The sequence below is a fragment of the Rousettus aegyptiacus genome, unplaced genomic scaffold, assembly GCF_014176215.1.
Source record: "Rousettus aegyptiacus isolate mRouAeg1 unplaced genomic scaffold, mRouAeg1.p scaffold_m13_p_8, whole genome shotgun sequence".
Classification (NCBI taxonomy): domain Eukaryota; kingdom Metazoa; phylum Chordata; class Mammalia; order Chiroptera; family Pteropodidae; genus Rousettus; species Rousettus aegyptiacus.
The window spans coordinates 67170506-67189387 of NW_023416311.1; the positions used below are offsets into that span (position 1 = coordinate 67170506).

At 33.5% G+C, this 18882-nt stretch overlaps 1 protein-coding gene across 2 annotated transcripts in view; it reads right to left on the minus strand.

The window, feature by feature from the left end:
* SCAMP1 (secretory carrier membrane protein 1) overlaps positions 1–18882 on the minus strand; it is an 89378-nt gene that overhangs the window by 26571 nt on the left and 43925 nt on the right. For both annotated transcript variants that reach the window (XM_016118845.2, XM_016118846.2), the window contains one exon: positions 17309–17468. In XM_016118845.2, the coding sequence (XP_015974331.1) occupies positions 17309–17468 (160 nt within the window). The remainder of the gene's footprint in view (positions 1–17308; positions 17469–18882) is intronic.

Genomic DNA, 18882 nt, shown 5'->3' on the forward strand with positions numbered 1-18882 from the left:
TATGCATTGTTAGTATGTATAATTGTACAGTTAGATACTAAATTGATCAAATGGAAACCTCGAAGTCTTTGAAACCCACTTTGTCTACCTTTACTCTACAAGCAGGGTAAATATCTTTCTCAATAGACCTTTTCTGTTTCCAGACAAGGAGACGGTAAAATTCATTTCACTGTACACTTATCATGCTAATATAAATAATTGTTTTAAAACACTTCAAATCTGAGATATAAACTCTATATACCAGCATTTACTTAACTATCTGGACTATCTAATCTGTACAAATGCAAAATCAGTCTAATTCAAATTTTAAAAAGGTGGTCTCATTTTTAACTATAGAAGTAGTCAGTGAAAAGAATTATTTATATCAGAACGATTTTAAAAGTAAAATCTAACTCTCTTGTGAAAACAATTTTACACTATGGGGTTGCATTCTCCACCAAAAGCCTAAAATTTATTAAGAATTTATATGCGAAAAACTGAGCTAGTCACAGTGCTAAAAAGCATATTAAGTATAAATAGGTTCCCATGTACCAAACAGTGGAAAACCCTGTAATGTGTAAATTAACAAACAAGTAATACAATCATCACATAAATATCAAGTTCATTTAAGATGCTTGAGGGGGGATCAAAGAAAGGCTGAGGAGCTCTGAAAGGACCAGAACACTCCCAGGTGCCAGGCTGTAGCTGAGCCAGAATCAAAAAGGCCAGAAGAAAAGAACATCATCAGGAGGTATAAAAGGATTTCTACTGGCATCCAGAAACAAAGATGGTGAGTCTTACATACAGGAACAGATTAGGAAGCAGACTGTTTATATAACCCAGCTTGTACGCAGCCATTTTAAGTCAAAGAAGAGTAGCAATATCGTTAGAAAAACTCTCAACTGACTTAAACTACATCTTTTTAAATTGTAACCTACACCTCAGTTTAAAATTAAGTATTTATGAAATTAAATATTTATTTATAATAAATTTACCTGTTTCCCATAAATGAATGAATGAATGAATGAATGAATGAATGAAGCAAGCAAGTTTCCTATTACTTGACATCCTGGCTCTTCCAGATCAAAGCCTAACTGGAAAACAAGATCTTAAATAAGCCAGTTATTTTTGGTTTTATGTCTTCAAATAATATACTGCTAAGTTACAGTACATCTTTAATTTTAAAAAAAATCCATCAAACTAGCATAATAAATCTCAGAAAATAAACTTGTATCTTATAAAGTTTATGTCACATATCATATCACTATCGGAGATATTAATACAACTATAGTTTAGGGAAGCAGAGAAGACAAGGTATTTCGTTATTTCAAAAGAGCTAACAGAAACTTTACTTTTAACAAGACATAAGGGGCCATGCTTCACTAAAATACTAATAAACATTTTACCTTTGGTAATTAATTCAGTGTAGCAGTTCAGAGCATGTAGCTTTAGAGACAGACTTGGGTTTGAATCCAGATTCTCCCACATAAAGTTGTATAACTTCAAGCAAAACCTAAGCCTAAATCTGAGATTTTCTATTTGCAAAATGGAAACAAGTGTGGAATTTGCTTTTATATGGATGAAATAATACATGTAAAGTGCTCAGCAGGAGATCTGCAGGCACACAGTAAGCAAACAATAAGTGTTACCTGTTGGTACCTCTATTAACACTAACACAATTCTGCATTAAAACTATTTTGCTCGCAGAATTAATACTCTGCCTACAGAGATGATATCTGGCTTCTGATAAGATCTTGAAGATTTCTGGGACATGGTTGGTAACTTCATTACTACTGCTAGAACCAAGTGATACATAAAATTTTTGACGATGTAAAGACATTAGAATAAAAAAAGAATCTACGAAGTATGGCTGTTTTCCTTGTCTTAATTACTTCGGGATGTAATATTACTTAAACCTATCCCATTTTCTTTCTAATAAATTTCGTGCTGAAATAAATTCTTTCTCCAAGAACACAGGCTCCATAGATATGCTTTAAAAGGCAGCACCATGAATCCACATATGTCCATAAAATTTTGCACCTGTGTATTTTTCTTTGGAAGAGGACTCAAAAATTTTAGATTTAAATGGAGGAGTCTATAATGTAAAAACAATTAAGAACCACTCACTAGACTAGTGTAAATGAAAAAGCATAGGACTGGGATGGAAGAGACCCTAGACTTGTCTTCTGCCCATTCCCATCTATGTTTTGCCAAAAGCAGAAGAGCATAATAAGTTTGCATGCAATGAAATTTTAAAATTGGACAATTCAAAAAATATACCATAACCTAGATTCAGGCTCTGGGTCCTCTACGCTTAACTGACTCTATGTTTTATAATAATAGCTAACATTTGTTAAACATATGTGCCAGGGACCATGGCAAACACATGCATTACAATACCCTCATGAGGTAGGCACTAATATTAACTCCATTTTACTGATGCATAAACAGATTCAGAGAAGTTAAGTGATCCAAATACAGAGTTGGTAACAAAAATGTTGGGACTTATCTGTGTATCTGTAAAGCTAATGTTTTTAACCATGTGATAAAACTATCTCTAGGATATTATTTCAATTCTATCTTGTCCAAGAATTACCACTATCTAAATTAAATTGATCCCGAATGCTCAATATAATGTTTCTTATATAAGGGGAGATTTTAAATCTTCATCTGTAATAATTTAGATTCTTTAAAATACTTCCTTTTAAAGAGTCAGGGAAGATAAACAGATAAAATAGTATTTTGCAGCTAATAATAACTTGATTGGGTAAAATGCTCAAGTGACTATATAACCTCACAATTAAATTGCCATTCAATTTAGAAAGCATAAACAGCTAAAGTCTGCCAGTCACCAACCACTTTCAATTACCTTTAAACAAAACTAATTTAAAAAATAAAAGTAAACATTGGTTAGATCCTAGGTTACAAACTGTTTTCAGCATGTTACAAAGGCTATACTTTTATCAAACAGAAAACTTATGAACATGTTGTTTTCTACAAATATGCCTCTAAGACATTTTTCTCAACTGAGAGTACTGAACAATACAACTTGAGTTTTGACATACCTAGAACATAGTTCATCAGAAAGGTATTCTCATGCTTTGCCTTTTGTCACAAAGAATCTTTATATTAAACTTTTACTTTACAGTCCTATCATTCTTACAAATTGCCTAACTACTTAATCATCTACATTGAAATATCCCCTTTTCCTCTAAACTCCTCCATTAAGTGTTCACATATAGTTAAATTCTAAATCAACCATCTTAACTTCATATTGTAGGTCAAGTTAATAAGTATGTCCTACTTCTTTCTTATAGTAAAATGCCATAGGAAAAGACAGTATTATCTCATGGAATATTACCCAAAACAACTTTTATTTAATAAACTAAAAACTTTGACTTTATCACCAGTACCAATTCATCTTGAATTTCTTACTAAAAGGTTATGATCCTCTAAATTATATTAGTTTAAATCACTTTGCTTCCACCTTAGATTGTGACTTGCAGAAAAAAATACACAGAAGTCTTTCCTTGCATCATCATCTTACCACATGCAATATATGGTTTCTTCTTGTTTACTGTTCAAAAGCTAAACTCAGAGCGTGTTTTTATTTGGTTAATAGCTAAAGAGCATGCTAATGATAAGAGAAATAATCATAAGACCATTTATAATTATTTCCATCAACATTGTATATACATACACATACTGAAAATATATTTTTATCCTACATATTTTATTATCTCTACATTACGTATATTTACTTGTATTTCCATAAATATATGTGTATCATTCTGCTCTGTTCTACACCCAAACTACTCATAGCTACACCATATATAAATGTTTCTTACATACCTACTTTTGCCATTCTAGAGACGATGCTACTCAGATTATTTGTATTTCCTTTTAATGCCAAGTGTGTGCAAAATAATAAGCCAAGAGAATACGCACAGAATCTAGAACTCACTCATCAAAAAATATTTTTAAAACGTCTGTCTCATGTACCCTATATTTTTTCTGTATTTACTGCAAACCTCAAATATTAAGTGCTAAAAATTTTTAAACTCCAAAGCTAACGTTTCCTCTACATCTCAGCTAGTCTTTAAGACAGTACTGATTTATTTTGAAATGCAAATTATGCCAAATAGCACAACAGGATATCTTCAGAAAAAAAGGTCTGCCTTAAAAATAATAGGTTATTAAAGGTAACAATGAAATGTAAGAAAAAACATTTATAAATGGTGAAAAGAAAAACTGAGGAGTCTTACAACTTCTTTACATAAAAAAAAAAAAAAAAAAAAAAGAATAAAGACCAAAGGAATAAGTCTCATGTCTAAGGAACTTTCCTATCGCTCTCAAATTAAAACAAAAAGGTAGTTGGGGAAAGGCTTTTGTTTAGGATACAGAAAACTGGAAAAAGCACACTACTTTCAACCCTAAGAACAAAACAATAGCAAAATCATAACTGTACCGTCAACCTATTAAATGGCAACCAACCAACCCAAAAACTCAAGGACAGACAATAGACCAGCACTTGTTTACCTGGAACAGACACTGAATGACATACAAGCAGGAAAGAAGAATTCAGCAAAAGCTCATTAGTGAAGGCTGAAAGCTGGTTAGAGTGTGAGTACAGAACTCTTTGGAGCCAAAAGCACAAGGGGAATTCACCCTCACCCATAGGCTCTGCTCCAAAGACCTCACCATGTGCTCAGAAGAAAGCTTGGAGGCAGGCCTCACTCTAGGTACATGTCTGAAGGAGGGGAGCAGCGAGCGGTACCTGTAAACTTTCCAAACTTCCCTCAAAACAAAAGCCTGCACTAAATGGGAAGGGAGGATAGGCAAACATCATCTTCCTCAGGGACTGGTGAAGAGCCAGTGCAGCTGGGGAAAGGGTGCAGAAAAAAACCTTCTAACAGTAGAGGAGGGTCAAGAATATGTCTTGGCCCAGAATACTACAGAAACTTTACAGAGAGGGAGGGGCAGGATCATCAAGAAAGCTGGACCATCCCACCCCAGAGTCACAGCTAGACCCCTACGCTCCCACCAAAACTGGAGAGACAGGTGAATACATAATCAGAACAAAAAATCATGAGCAGAAACTTCCCTAGAAACCAGTGCCACGGTAGAAAAATCTGAACTATAAGTGATGAATTTCTAGAGGTTCAGAGTGGACAACTCTGAGTTAAAAACTCCAAGGAAGCTCCACACATTTGTGAGTTTTACCACCAACAGCTCAACCTGGTTCTTAGAGTGAATATTGGAGGGAAATCCCCTCATGCTTCCAGCAGGAAGAAAGGGGAAAAGAACTACTTGGAAATGAAGAACACTCTATTCTTAACAAGGTCTGCCATCAGGAGAAACTAATTAGCAATAGCTTAATATGCTGGGGTTATATGTAAACAAATAATATAAATGGAGTCACTTTAAAATGAAGTTAGAGCTGCCGTCCCAGAGAAACCTCCTTGTACATATATGCATCGAACCTTTGAAATGTTAAAACAGGACAAAATGACCTATGGACTAGGACCAAAACAACACTGTGTCCCAAAGAACTGTTTGCAAAGATAACAAGAAAACATATTATGACTACCAGACTAAAAATTTTAAACATTGTTTAGAATTACTGTCATTGTGTTAGCCTACCTGCACCAATAGAAATGCCTTTCTTCTATTTATGTAATTGTTCCTCTTCCTGTTCTCATAAGTACCCCTTGCTTTTGTCTACTAATCAGAACACTATTTGGGTTTCCATCTGAATCAGTGCTTCCCAAATCTATTCTTTTTTCATCTCAAATAAATGCTAGTTGCCTCACTCTGGCCTTCTATTTTTAGGTTAACAGCTACATGGGGAAAAGGAAATACCAAACTCTCACTCTAGCTCTTCTGCCCTATCTAAGGAAGAGCAGGGACTGAGAAGCACTGAAGTTCACGGTCCAAAGTCACAGGTACAAGTAAAAACTACGTGGCATACTCAAATGCAAAAACAAAGCAAAACAGTTTGAAGAGAGAGCAAGCATAAGAACCAGAGTCAAATATAGCTGGAATGTTGGGACTATCAAATTAGAGATTTACAACTATGACTGATTTCTGTGCTAAGGGCTATAATAAATAACATGCAAAAACAGATTAGTAATATAAGCAGAGATACGGAAATTCCAAGAAAGAACCAAACCAGTGCCAGAGATCAAAAACACTGGAAATGAAGACTGTCTTTGATGGGCTTGTTAGTAGATTGGACATGGTGACGAAAGACTCGAGCTTGAGGATATCTCAACAGCAACTTTCAAAACTGAAAAGCAAAGAGAAAAAAACTGGAAAAAAATATCCAAGGACTGTGGTACAAATGCATAGCAAGAATAGCAGAAGAAGAAGGGGAGAAAGGAACAGAAGAAATGTTAGAAACGATAATGACAAGAATCTCCCCAAATTAATGTCAGATACCAGAAAACAGATCCAGGAAGGTTAGAAAATACCAAACAGGTCTATACCTAGGTAAATCATATTCAAACCACAGAAAATCAAAGCTAAAAGAAAAAATACAGAAAGAAAACAGAGCAGGGGTGGGAATGGGGGTGGGGGGAAACCCTAACTATAGAGGAGCAAAGATAAAAATGACATCTGACACTTCTTCAGAAATCATGCAAACACAGAGTATAGTAGAATATTTATTGCTGAGGGGAACTACACCAACCTAGAATTCTGAACCCAGCACAATTATTCCTCAATAGTGAAGGAGAAAAAAAGGCTTTCTCAAACAAAAATTGAGAAGAATTTGTTGCCAGTAGATCTGCCTTGCAAGAAATGTTAAGAGAAGTTCTATAGAGAAAAGGAAAATACAGGTCATAGACTTGGATCTACGTAAAGGAAGAGAATCAAAGAAGGAATAAATGAAAGTAAAATAAAAACTATTTTTTATTCTTAATCTAAGTCTGTTCAAAATAACAACACTGTATTTGATTATATATGCTTATGTATGTGTGTATATGTGTATGTGTGTACAAGCTCACATGTATGTGAAGTAAATGGCAGCAATGATGAAAATGAAAGGAGGGAGAAATTCGGCTTATTTTACATTATAAGGTACTCGTGCTACCCAAGATGTAGTACCATGTTATTTAAAAGTGGGTGTGGATTAGTTGTAAATGTGTACTGTAATCTCTAGGAATTAACAGATGCAGAAAAAGCACTTGACAAAATCCATGGCCCATTCATGATATAAACTCTCGGTACATAAGAATAGAAGGAAAACTTCCTCAAGTTGATAATGAATATTTACAAAATCCTATAACTAGCATTGTGAGAAACCAGAAGCTTTCCCTCTAAAATCAGGAATAAGGCAAGTACAATCCCTTACACCACAGCTCTTCAACATCGTACCATTAAGTCCAAGCTAGTGCAGTAAGACAAGAAAAAGAAATAAAAAGTATAAAGATGGGAAAGGCAGTAACAAAACTGTCTTTGTTCACAGATGACATGATTGTCCATGTAGAAAATCCAAAAGACTTGGCCAAAAAACAAAAACAAAACAAAAAAACAAAACCTCCTGGAACTAGCAAGCGAATATAACAAAGTTGCAGGGTACAAAGTTAATGAAAAAAAAATAATTAATTGCTTTGGTATATAGCAGCAATGAACAAGTGGAATTTGAACTAAAAGCACAATACCACCCCAAAAATGAAACACTTAGGCATATCTTAACAAAATATGTACAAGATCAACATGAAGCGATCTATAAAACTCTTCTACTTCAGGCATATTATGAGAAGGCAGGGTTCTTTGGAAAGGACAATACTACTGGGAAAAAAGACTGCAAGAAAAGAGGAAGATCAAGTATGTGATGAATTGACTTCATAAAAGAAGACATGGGCATGAGTCTACAGGAGCTGAGCAGGGCTGCTGGGGACAAGACACTGTGAACATCACTCATTCATAGGGCCACCAGGAGTTGGTTTAAATCAGCGGCACATAACAAAACTAATGAAATAACTCAAGGAAATAAATGGAGTGTATTTCATGTTTATGGACAGGAGTCAATATTGTCAGTTCTTCCCAGCTTGATCGATTTCTTTACTCAAAGGAGCTAAAAACTTATGTCCGTGCAAAAACCTGCGCACAGATGCTGATAGCAGCTTTATTCGTAATTGCCCAAAATACAGAAGCAACCAAGATGTTCTCAGTAGCTGAATGAATAAACTGTTATATCCAGACAATGGATTATGTAACACTAAAAAGAAATGAGTTATCGAGCCATGAAATGGCACAGAGGAAACAAATATACATTACTAAGTGAAAAAAGCTAATTTGAAAAGGCTATTTAATATATGATTCCAACTATATGAAATTCTGGAAAAGGCTAAACTATGGAGAATATAAAAAGATCAGTAGTTGCCAGAGGTTAGGGGGAGAGAGGGATAAACAGGCAGAGCACAGGCGATTTTTAAGGCAGTGAAACCACTCTATGAAATTATAATGGTAGCGGACACATATCATTATGTTTGTCCAAACCTCTAAAATGTAAAACAACAGTGAACCCTAATATAAAATATGGTCTTTGGGTGATAATAATGTGTCAATGCAGATTCATTAACTGGAACAAAAGTTACTGCTCTAGTGCGGATGCTTATAATGGAGGAAGCAATGTGTGTGTAGCGGCAAGGGGCATATAGGAAATCTTTGTACCTTCTCGATTTTTTTTGTGAACCTAAAACTACTATAAAAAGTAAAGTTTATTAACAAAAAGTAAAAATAAATAAAATACACCTGGATGTCCAGTTCAACCTAATGGGTTTAACATAGAAGTTTACCTCTACTACCTCCCGAAGTGCCACTAAAATGGCAATCTTTTTTTAACATATGAACTACAGGAACAAAAACAGAGAGATGATGGTAACAAAATTTTGTAAGCTAAAAAGGAGATGAGCAAGTAGTAAGTGATTCAACAAAGAAAATTGAAATCACAAAGAAAAGTATGCAAATTGTTTGAAACTGACTAAACTTTAGAAAAGGTAAAAAATTACAAAGAAACACAGCTACTTCTGCAAAGTAATATGCAGGCCGGGGTAAAAACAGACTGGTTGAAAGTCTGTATAAGTAATTTTACCCTAAATCCTTGGTCCCCATTCCTACAGAAAAAATGTCATTTTATAACCTAGGCAGAAGACTGGACACGTACTTTCTGGAGAACCTGAACCAAAGGAATTCCAAAACCAGGATGCTAGAACTAGATGAGCATAATCATACTGAAAATAGGAAATTAAGTGAACGTTCGTTGTCTAAATGATAAGATGCTCAGTCTCCTGTCTTCGCTCAACTCTGAGAACACCAGCAGCCAGATTAATCCCATGTGGAAGAGTAAAAGACATTACTGTGAAACATGTTTCTGTAGGAAACCATCCCAAGAGAAAAAAACCTACTGACACAAAAGAGCCCACCAATGGAATGGTCCTGCCACATCATCCTATCTTATGAAGGCTAGTCAGAAGTCCTGCTTACACTCAAAGAACCTCCAATTTGCTTCATAATATATATTTTAAGTTTTACTTTTTATATAGTTGTATGTGTAATAATTTAAAGAGTCAAGTAGTTCTACATGGTTGTTTTGAAAAAGTCATTTTTCCAACTCCAACTCTTCCACCACCATCATTCCCCAGATATAAATATTTTTAACTCTTAACTGATTACGTATTTGGGTACTTTTCTCCATAACCTTGAGTAGCATGCTAATATTGCTAATTCTTGATTCTTCATTTGAACATTAGTGACTTGCTACTCTAGAAATATTTAGCTTTCCTTTAAATTCTTCTCCACTTCCACTCCCATCTTGCACATGGATACTTTATTTCCCCCATCGTCCAAATGAGTTATAATTTTGGTTAGATTAGTAACTTATTATGTAAGTGACTATGTAAATGTTACTAACAGCTGAGACATATGAAGTATACTATAGTTAGGTATCCCATCCTGCACAGCCATTTTAGAATTCCTTGGAGTTAGCAATGTCTTTTATTGTTATTTACATGTGCTTATCAGTAACTGATCACTATCCACTCCTTAACCGGTATAAATCTGTTCTTAACATATTCAATCTAATTAAGAATATTAACAATTTTATCTTCCTGTGAAGCTGTTTCTCTTAAAATCCTCTGACTTGCTCACGTTTAAACTGATAGAGCTCTCACTTCAATATTACCCTGGGAATAAGCTGGACCTCTCTCTTGTGTTATCGAGTTCCTGTTTTCTGGATCCCATGTTTTCCTTTTTCTTGGTTTACTCTCTCAGTTCGGCAGAGCTCATCATCTATTCTAGTAGAGTCCTGAGAAATACAGGAAAGGCATATTTTTAAAAATTTTGTTGTCTATAATATCTCAACTATGACAATTTGATAGCTTGACTACAGAATTCTAAATTAGAAGGTATATTTCCTTCAAATTGAAGCACTACTTGATTGTCTTCTAGCTTTCAGTGCTGCTCTTCAAAAGACTATGTCATCCTGATTCTTGGAAAATAAGTTCTGGAAATTTCCTAGAAAGCAGAATAAAACAAAAGGACAAATATAAAGAGAAAAATATTAGATATCCTCAATTGTTCCAATATCTAATAAAGAGTTTTACTAAAAACACAAAGAGAACAGAAAGGAAGAAGTAATCACAGAAACAATAAAATAAATTTTCCTAGAATTTAAGGACCTAAGTCTCCAGATTAAAAATGTTCAGAGTAATGAGCTTGTAATAAGTGAAAACTTTATGTTCACCAGGACCCATTTTCATTAATTTTCAAATACCAAGGCTAGAACGTCATAAAATGTTCCCAGAAAAGGAAAAAAATGATCCCCATTAAAGATTAAGAATCAGAATGGCATCGGATTTCTCAACATTAATACTTGAAGCTAAAAGCCAAGAGAAGGATGCTTTCAAAATATTGAGGGCCATAATTTCCGACCTATAAGTTAAATGTGTGGTAAGAAATAAGCATTTCCAGATGTGCTAAGACTCTAGAAAAAGAGAAACCTCTTTTATATTGGTTTCTCAGCAATCTACTAGAAAATGTGCTATACCAAAAAGGATAGAGTAAATAAAACAAAACAAAAAAAGGAAGAAGAAATGAAATTCTGGTATAGGAATTTAACACAGAAAAGGAAGAAAAGAAAATGTCTAAATAACATAGAAACCAACCTGTTCAATGAGGGATGACAGAGGACTCTAATAGAGATGGCTCAATTGGGGGGGGGGGCAGATTGCCTGATATATTTAATGATAGTTTTTCAATTATGACAGAGAATATGGAAAGAATCAGAAGGAGGGTGTGTGTTTATGTGTGTATGTAAAAGGAAGAGACCAAAACACAGCAATTATTTACTGCAGTAACTGTAGTTGTATAAAAAACAAAATGTAAACAGTATGCTAAAAAGTCCAGATATAAATACTATTTACAGAGTAGTAACCTAAAATTGTTACATGTAATGAAAAGACTGTGGGGACAAAGGGCGTATGTGTTGAGGTAAAGGGAAGACCACACAAGCTATAGAAAGTTTCAAACTTCATCACGCCTAGCAAGAAATGAGTGGAAAACACCTATAACCTAAAATTCAAGAAACTGAAATTTACTTCCAGCATGAGTGAAGTCAACAAACGCTCTACACACACACACACACACACACACACACACACACACACACACACAGCAGGACAAAATTCAAAATAAGCCATTTCAATGCTCTGATCAAATGCACTAACAAACTGAAACATTTATTCATGGAAACTACTGAACTCTGGATAAGAACGACATGAGTCTGTTAGCATTCTCACCTGGAACTGCTCCCTTCCCCATAACTCTTTTGGCAAGACATTTTAACCAGCGTAACACACCATGAAAATTAGCACCTTCATTGCAGCTCTCAGAGGAGACTCACGTGACTAAATGGGATTCATCCCACAAATGCAAGGCTGTGTGAATGAAAAGGGAGCTATACAATAAACCTGACAAGCTCAGTGGCTGAAAGTAACCACATAGGATGGTCTGATCATAATTTCTAATTAGGCAGGTCATGGTGGGTAGGCACATTCCAGGCCTATAGCTTCCTTCACAAAGGTCAATCTGTCCATTTTTCTCATGCATCTATGATAACATACCTTTGAAATGTCAGAGTAATTTTCCTATTTCTTGAAGGCAAAACTGCTGGCACCAGAGCACGAGACCACCAGAGCATGAGATCACAGAATTGTCATCCTGTTCCCCGAAGACCCTAAGGTGCTATCAGTGTTAATTATTAACTATCTTGTACCCACCAATGTATAAGAAGTATGTGTTTCTACATTTTGCCTTTTATCCATTCCTAGAGATTTCCCCACAATGCAGTCTCTCACCTTGCTTAATCTACTACCAATGGATTTCAAGACCTTTTAACCTCTTCTCCTTTGATTCTAATGTATAAAATAAGCTGTATTTGAGATCTTGCTCCCTTTCAAATGTCGTCAGTTTGGCTCAAATAAACTTATAAAAATTCTTTACAGGGTTGGACATTTCTTACATTGACAGTTGATTCAATATCTGAAAATCAATCAATATAACTTACTATATTAATAAAGGGGCAAAACCACATAATTATCTCAATAAACACAGAAAAAGCATCGGAAAAAGTCCAACATGATTCACAATAAAAACTCACAACAAACTGAAAATATAAGAGAGCTTCTTCAAATCAAGGGATTGGGAGTTGGGGAAAATGGGGAGGAGCTGGTAAAAGGGTTCAAACTTTCAGTTATAAAATTTCTAAGAATCTAATGTAGAGCATAGTGGCTATAGTTGATAAACCGTATAACTGAAACTTGCTAAGAGAGTAGATCTTGCATTCTTAATAACAACAAAGGTAAATATGTGAGTTGATGCATGTGTTAATTAACCTGATTGTGGGAATCTTCTCACAATGTATACATTTATCAAGTCATCAGGTTGTATACTTTAAATATATTACAATATTATTTGTCAGTTATTCCTCAATAAAGCTGAAAAAAAATGAAGGTGAAATGAAAATGTTTTCAGTAAAATAAAATCTGAGGGAATTCACTGCCAAGCAAACTTATACTAAAATAAAAATAGTAAAATATGTTAAAAAACAGAATACTTTATTAATCTAAAGAAAGCAAAGAGAAAAGGTATATAACAGATATATTTTATACAGTAAGTATAAAATATTTGGCCACCTATAAAGCCAAATATTTTGCATATATTATCTGTAATCCTCTTACCAACTCTGCAAATATTATCCCTAGTTTACACTTAATAAACTGAGGCATTGAGAGGTTTTACCGCATTTTCTTAGGAGCACACAACTCTTAAGTGAGGAAGCCAGAATTCTAACCCTTTCTCAGTGTTTTTAATAGTTATACTTATTCAACAACTCATTTCCTTACTAATAAGTACCTAACATTTTAGAGTATTTACATAGTGATCTGTGGAAGCATAAAATTAAGAACAAAGTTACCTTTTTTAAAAACATGTAAATAACAAAGTGACAACTCCAAGTTTAATTCTGCTATCTAATAAACTCTTAAAAGCATATACACTTGAAACTTCTCTACATAATTCTCCTTCAGATTCAGGCAATGGGACTGACTACCTTATGGAGGACAGTATCCTTTAAATATATCAGTAAAGAGCGCTCTTGGTTGAAAACTAAAGACGTCATATTTATATATAACAGTATCTTATAAAGTTTGAAAACCCTCTCTTCCATAAACATTCTGATGTTCTGATGGTCCCAGTAAAAGCTGGTTTTTTCCTCTGATTTTGGAGAAAAAATATTAAAAGCTTAAATCTTCAAAAAGGTAAATCAAAGAAGAGACTAACTTGAAAATAACTGATCTTATATTTACAGACATATTACTAAGTATGATATCAACATTAAATTCCTTTGGAATTCAAACATTTTTGAAGTGTTTGAATATCATCCAATTGTTACATAAGAATTCTACTAGCCAAAGTTTCAGAAATGTCTACTTTTAAATAATTTATATTACACATTTCTAGAATGCAAATCCCAAGTTTTCATTTCATCTCCAGCCTAGTATACTATGAACTGTTCAATGAGTTCAATTAATTTAGCATTAGGGTACTTCATATTTTTTTAACTGCTTTGCAATCGTAATTTTTCTCATAGTAATCTCTAAAAGAATCAAGTGAATTCGATAATGAACTTGCAAATGAAATAAAACAGAAACTCAGATGATAACAGAAAACCAACTTCTCATGCATATAGTAACTAATTTAAAAATAATTATGCTTAAATAGTCTACCTTTACCACATTTAAAAATCATTTTATATAATTATCAGTATGACTTATATACAATTATTGAATATAATCACTTAAATGTAAATTTAAAATTTTCAATGAGGTTTAAGACTATTATCAAATTCTTTAACTCAATCTAAAAGTATTTTATAATTCAGTTAAAACAATTATATTTTTCTTCTCAGGTTAGAGTTAAATATAAAAAATGGCTTACTCGGCCATCATTTTATTTACTAAGCAAATTACAAATTCTTGATAACCTTTAAAAAGGAATTTTTTAAGATATTAAATGTATCGACTTTTAGACTGTGAGTCAAAAAAAAACCAGATAAACTACATATGTCAAGTAAAAATGCAACTCCAACTAAGGGAATGGATCATTCTAGAATAAAGACTTCCTGATATGCCCTTTAGTTATTTTTAGCACAAAGCTAACAGCTACTCTAGAAACTTGGAATTATTACTCATCTACAAGGAAAAAATGGTCTGAGAAAATAAAAAATAAAAAGCTCATCGCAGTCTCAAACCTAATGTCCCCTCTAGCTTACATGTTTGCAATGACTGGTTTATTCTAAAAGCAGTCCCTGCCATGTTGTTCTTATTGCTAACTATTCTCTTCCTCATTTATAGGGAAACCTGGAAATAAAATTTGCAGTATCTGTTCACATAATTTTATGTCAGGAGAGGCAAATACATTGTTAGCCAGAGAAGAACAAAACTTGAAAAACTTAAAAAGCACTTTAGCTTCACTCAAGGGTCTGATTAATAGAAATTAAATGTTTTCAATAACAATTTCTTTTCAAAAATATGTGAACCTAGCCTAAAAAGTTTGAATTACCCATTTTCTACTGACTTACAAAGCTATGTTGAGATGCTGGTGTTTCCTTTCGTCATCAGTCTTAAAACGGAGTATAAAACACTTGCATATCTTGACTCTGCCCTTTCTCAAAGGCAGTAATCTATCAAAATTGATCTCAAATAAAGCACTTGAATAAGTCTATTTAAAACTCTATATTTATATTTAATATAATCATACCCAAAGTATCTGGTTTGAGAGTTTCATATTTAAGAGCGAAATGTGTCAATAAATGGCTAACAAACTTTACTAGATACTTTCAAAGAGAGTTAACAGACTCAAACACATAGCAATCTGGATGAAGAAAATCCCAAAGTTACACACTGAGAAGGTACATCAATGATTTCAAATATTTTAATTTCAATTTTCCCCATAATTTTTCCCCTCAATTCTGCTCTAAACAGTGAAACCCAGATAATTAACGTCTTTGTGATGTACTCTAAAAGGCTGAGATGCAGCTAAGAACTTAGCTCACAGATTAATAATGCCAAAAGTAAAAATGCTCCACAAATCATTTTTATTTTAATCGCACAGAAAGGGAATAAAAGGAGTGACTTCAAGTAATAAAAGGAAAAAAGCTGGCTTTTAATAATTTGTTTTAGCTACATTAGTCATATAAGTTTTAAAATCCAGAGCCTCTTGTCACAGGTCACTTTTAAACTCTCAAAGATATCCCCATATCCACCACCATTATTCCAGATATACTGGTAATGCAATGAAAGTAGGCAGGGAGAGGCCAGATGCCAAAAGATTAAAAATTTAAAAACCTTGTGAGCCAGGCTTAGATAACAAGAGAAAGAACAGCTGTAAGTCTCTCCCTGGATCATGCAAGGGGTGAATAGGTCCTTTTAATTTCTCTCCAACCCACATCTATAGGGCAACCTCATTCCATTCCTTGACAACCAACCTTCCATATTCCAGTGTATCCAAAGGTGCTTTCCTCCTCTCTCCTCCCATCAATTTTCTACCCTTCATTCTATTTCTAACCAATTTAGCTTTCTGTTGAATACCTTTTCTCTCCAAATTTGCTACTCTTCTCCCCTTTCCTTCCCCCCTCCCCCCTCCCCCCCATCTGTTTACATATCTGGGTTTCTAATCCCATTTGGGGGGGGTGGGGGAAGGGAGTGATACACATTCCAGCTAATGAAAGAAACTATATTGAAATGGGAAAAAAAGTTAATTGAATATGTCCCCTCTAATTTCCCTAATTACATCATCTGCATTATACATGCTTATTTCCTAGTAATGCCGCTCCTCATTTATGAGAGCTGAACAAGTTTTTTTATTCATAAATTAGTTTACTCAAATAAAAATGAGTTGATAAACGATTGATGATATGGATTCAAACAGGGCTATCTTCTAAATCAACATTTCCCAATGTTTATTTCTCAAAGCAATAGTCCAAAAAGGTACTCTACACACACACAAAAATAATGGTTTCATGGTCAAATCGCAAAGCATACTAGGCTCTTAAAGAGTCTAAGAAATCCTAAAATGAAGAAACTTGCTTAATTTTATTATCCAGCTATTCCCAAACTTAAGCATATAACCCCTTTTTCCTCAACACCTATTAATATCCCATAGAACATGCATTTAGAAAATGTTAATCTTAACCACTGATTAAAATATACCATACAAGGTATTATATTTAATCTTATCCTCTAAATAGTTTAAATATTGCTATCTTTTGAAAAACCAAAAATGAATACACAGAGAAAATAACTGCCAAATTGCTAGGTGAAAGTGATTCATTTTAAATATCACATGTAAATTTACCTTACCTAGGTTCATTTAAGAGATTTAGGTTATAATCATCACTTGTGACAAGATTTAGGTAATAATCATCACTTGTGACTTTTTTTTGAAAGGGGAAATGAATAAAATTTTCCTTAAAGTCAATTGTATCATATGGAATAAAATCTTTTACAAATATTAAGACTTAAGACTTCTCATTTTTAATTCATTTTCATGTTTAATTTTTTTCTCAAGTAGGAGAAATGAATGAGATTTTATGATTTATAAAACCTAATGAACACACGGGCATGTTATACATGGCCTTTTGCGAAGAAGGTATGTTACACAAGAAAAAGTTTTAAAAATGAAAATGCATCAATTTTCCCTTTAAGATGTACCACAAATTATTTACAGAGTTTAAAGAGCATATTTTAATGTACACACATTTTACCTGAAAGCTCCGTAAAGTGGTCTGTACCAACAGACAAATGAACAAGGAGTAAAAAGCAAGAACCACAGGATACTCAATCCAAAATCAACCCCTCGTGTAGGATCAACACAAAACCAAGCCAAGCATCCGAAGATATTTAGAAACAGTGTTACAGCGTGGACTGTGGAATCAAAAAACAAAATAGAAAAGAAACATTTACATTCAATTTATGAGTTCATTCAACAAAAATTATAAATGAAAAATTACTTCATAAGAGTAAATGTATTCTACCCATTTTTCAAAACATTCCTGTTTCTTACACAGTTAATTTGAAAACAGAGTAATAACAGGAAAAGGAGTCCTAATACATCCACTGGCAAAAATTCTTTTGGCCCTCTTCTAATGAGTAATTACACAGGTCAACCAGAGAAGCGCTACCTTAAGGTTTTCCCTGAGAAAGAAACATGTGATGTGTCTTCTGGATCCAAGGCCCAAGAAGAGAAGTAGTGTCTGCCGGGAAAAGAAGAACCAGGACTTGGGAGGAAAAAGATCCTACACTCAGAACCATACTTTGACAGAGTGGGGCTGAAGACTTCTCCCAGAGCAGACTACACAAAGAGAAAACCAGAGAAGTGCTCTGTACCGTTTCATTAGAACATTTTTAAGCAATAAAATTAATCAAAATAGACTAAAATATTAATACGGCAGAAATTTCCAGGGACTATATACTCAATCTATGAGGATTATTAATTCATCTTGAGTTGTCCATTTTTTTAAAGTCCTGGGATTTTGATAGAGGATTAAACTTATTTAAAAAGAAAAAAAAAGTACACTACTATGATACATTTCAGCTCCTGTGGCAGACCTCTCTTTAGTTAACACAAACAGATCCTGGCAAACTCTTCATATGTTGTTAATAATTACTTTCCCTAACAGACCAAAAATGAAAGTCTGAGTAACACCTAACTACATTATGATCCTAAAGAACCACATTTATCCATTATAATTACTTTTAAAAAGGGCTTTCAAAAGTTTATTCACATGCCAAATTTATTATAGGAAATAAATTCTTTAAAAATTAAAATAATTTTCAATGTAAATTATCAATACAATAAAAACATACCAACTACTACTTCAATTAAAAATAAATGTAGAAATATAAAAATGCTTAAAATATGTCAAGTGAAAAACATTAATAAAATTGTTTCTGTGCTGTGTCTAAAAACAAAAAAAAAACAAATGGAAAACTGAGTGAATCTAAATTTTAAAAAATCTCAATGTATATTAAAATGAACTTTAAAAATCTCTTTAAATTATTAATCAAATAAAATAATGAAACAGGTCAAAAACACACATTCTAGGATGCCTCATCTAATTTGCTCTCCTTAACAACTAGATAAATACACAATCTTTAGAATATGGGAAAAAGCTACAGAGGAAAACACCTAGGTTATTGTGATGTAATACTACTAAGCTAATCAGCCTCTGTATGTTTCAATTTGTCAGCAGAAACTCTTCCAGCTTTAAAATTCCATTCCATTCTATTACACAATAATGATTCTTACTACTTTATTCCCATTAGGATTTCTAACTCT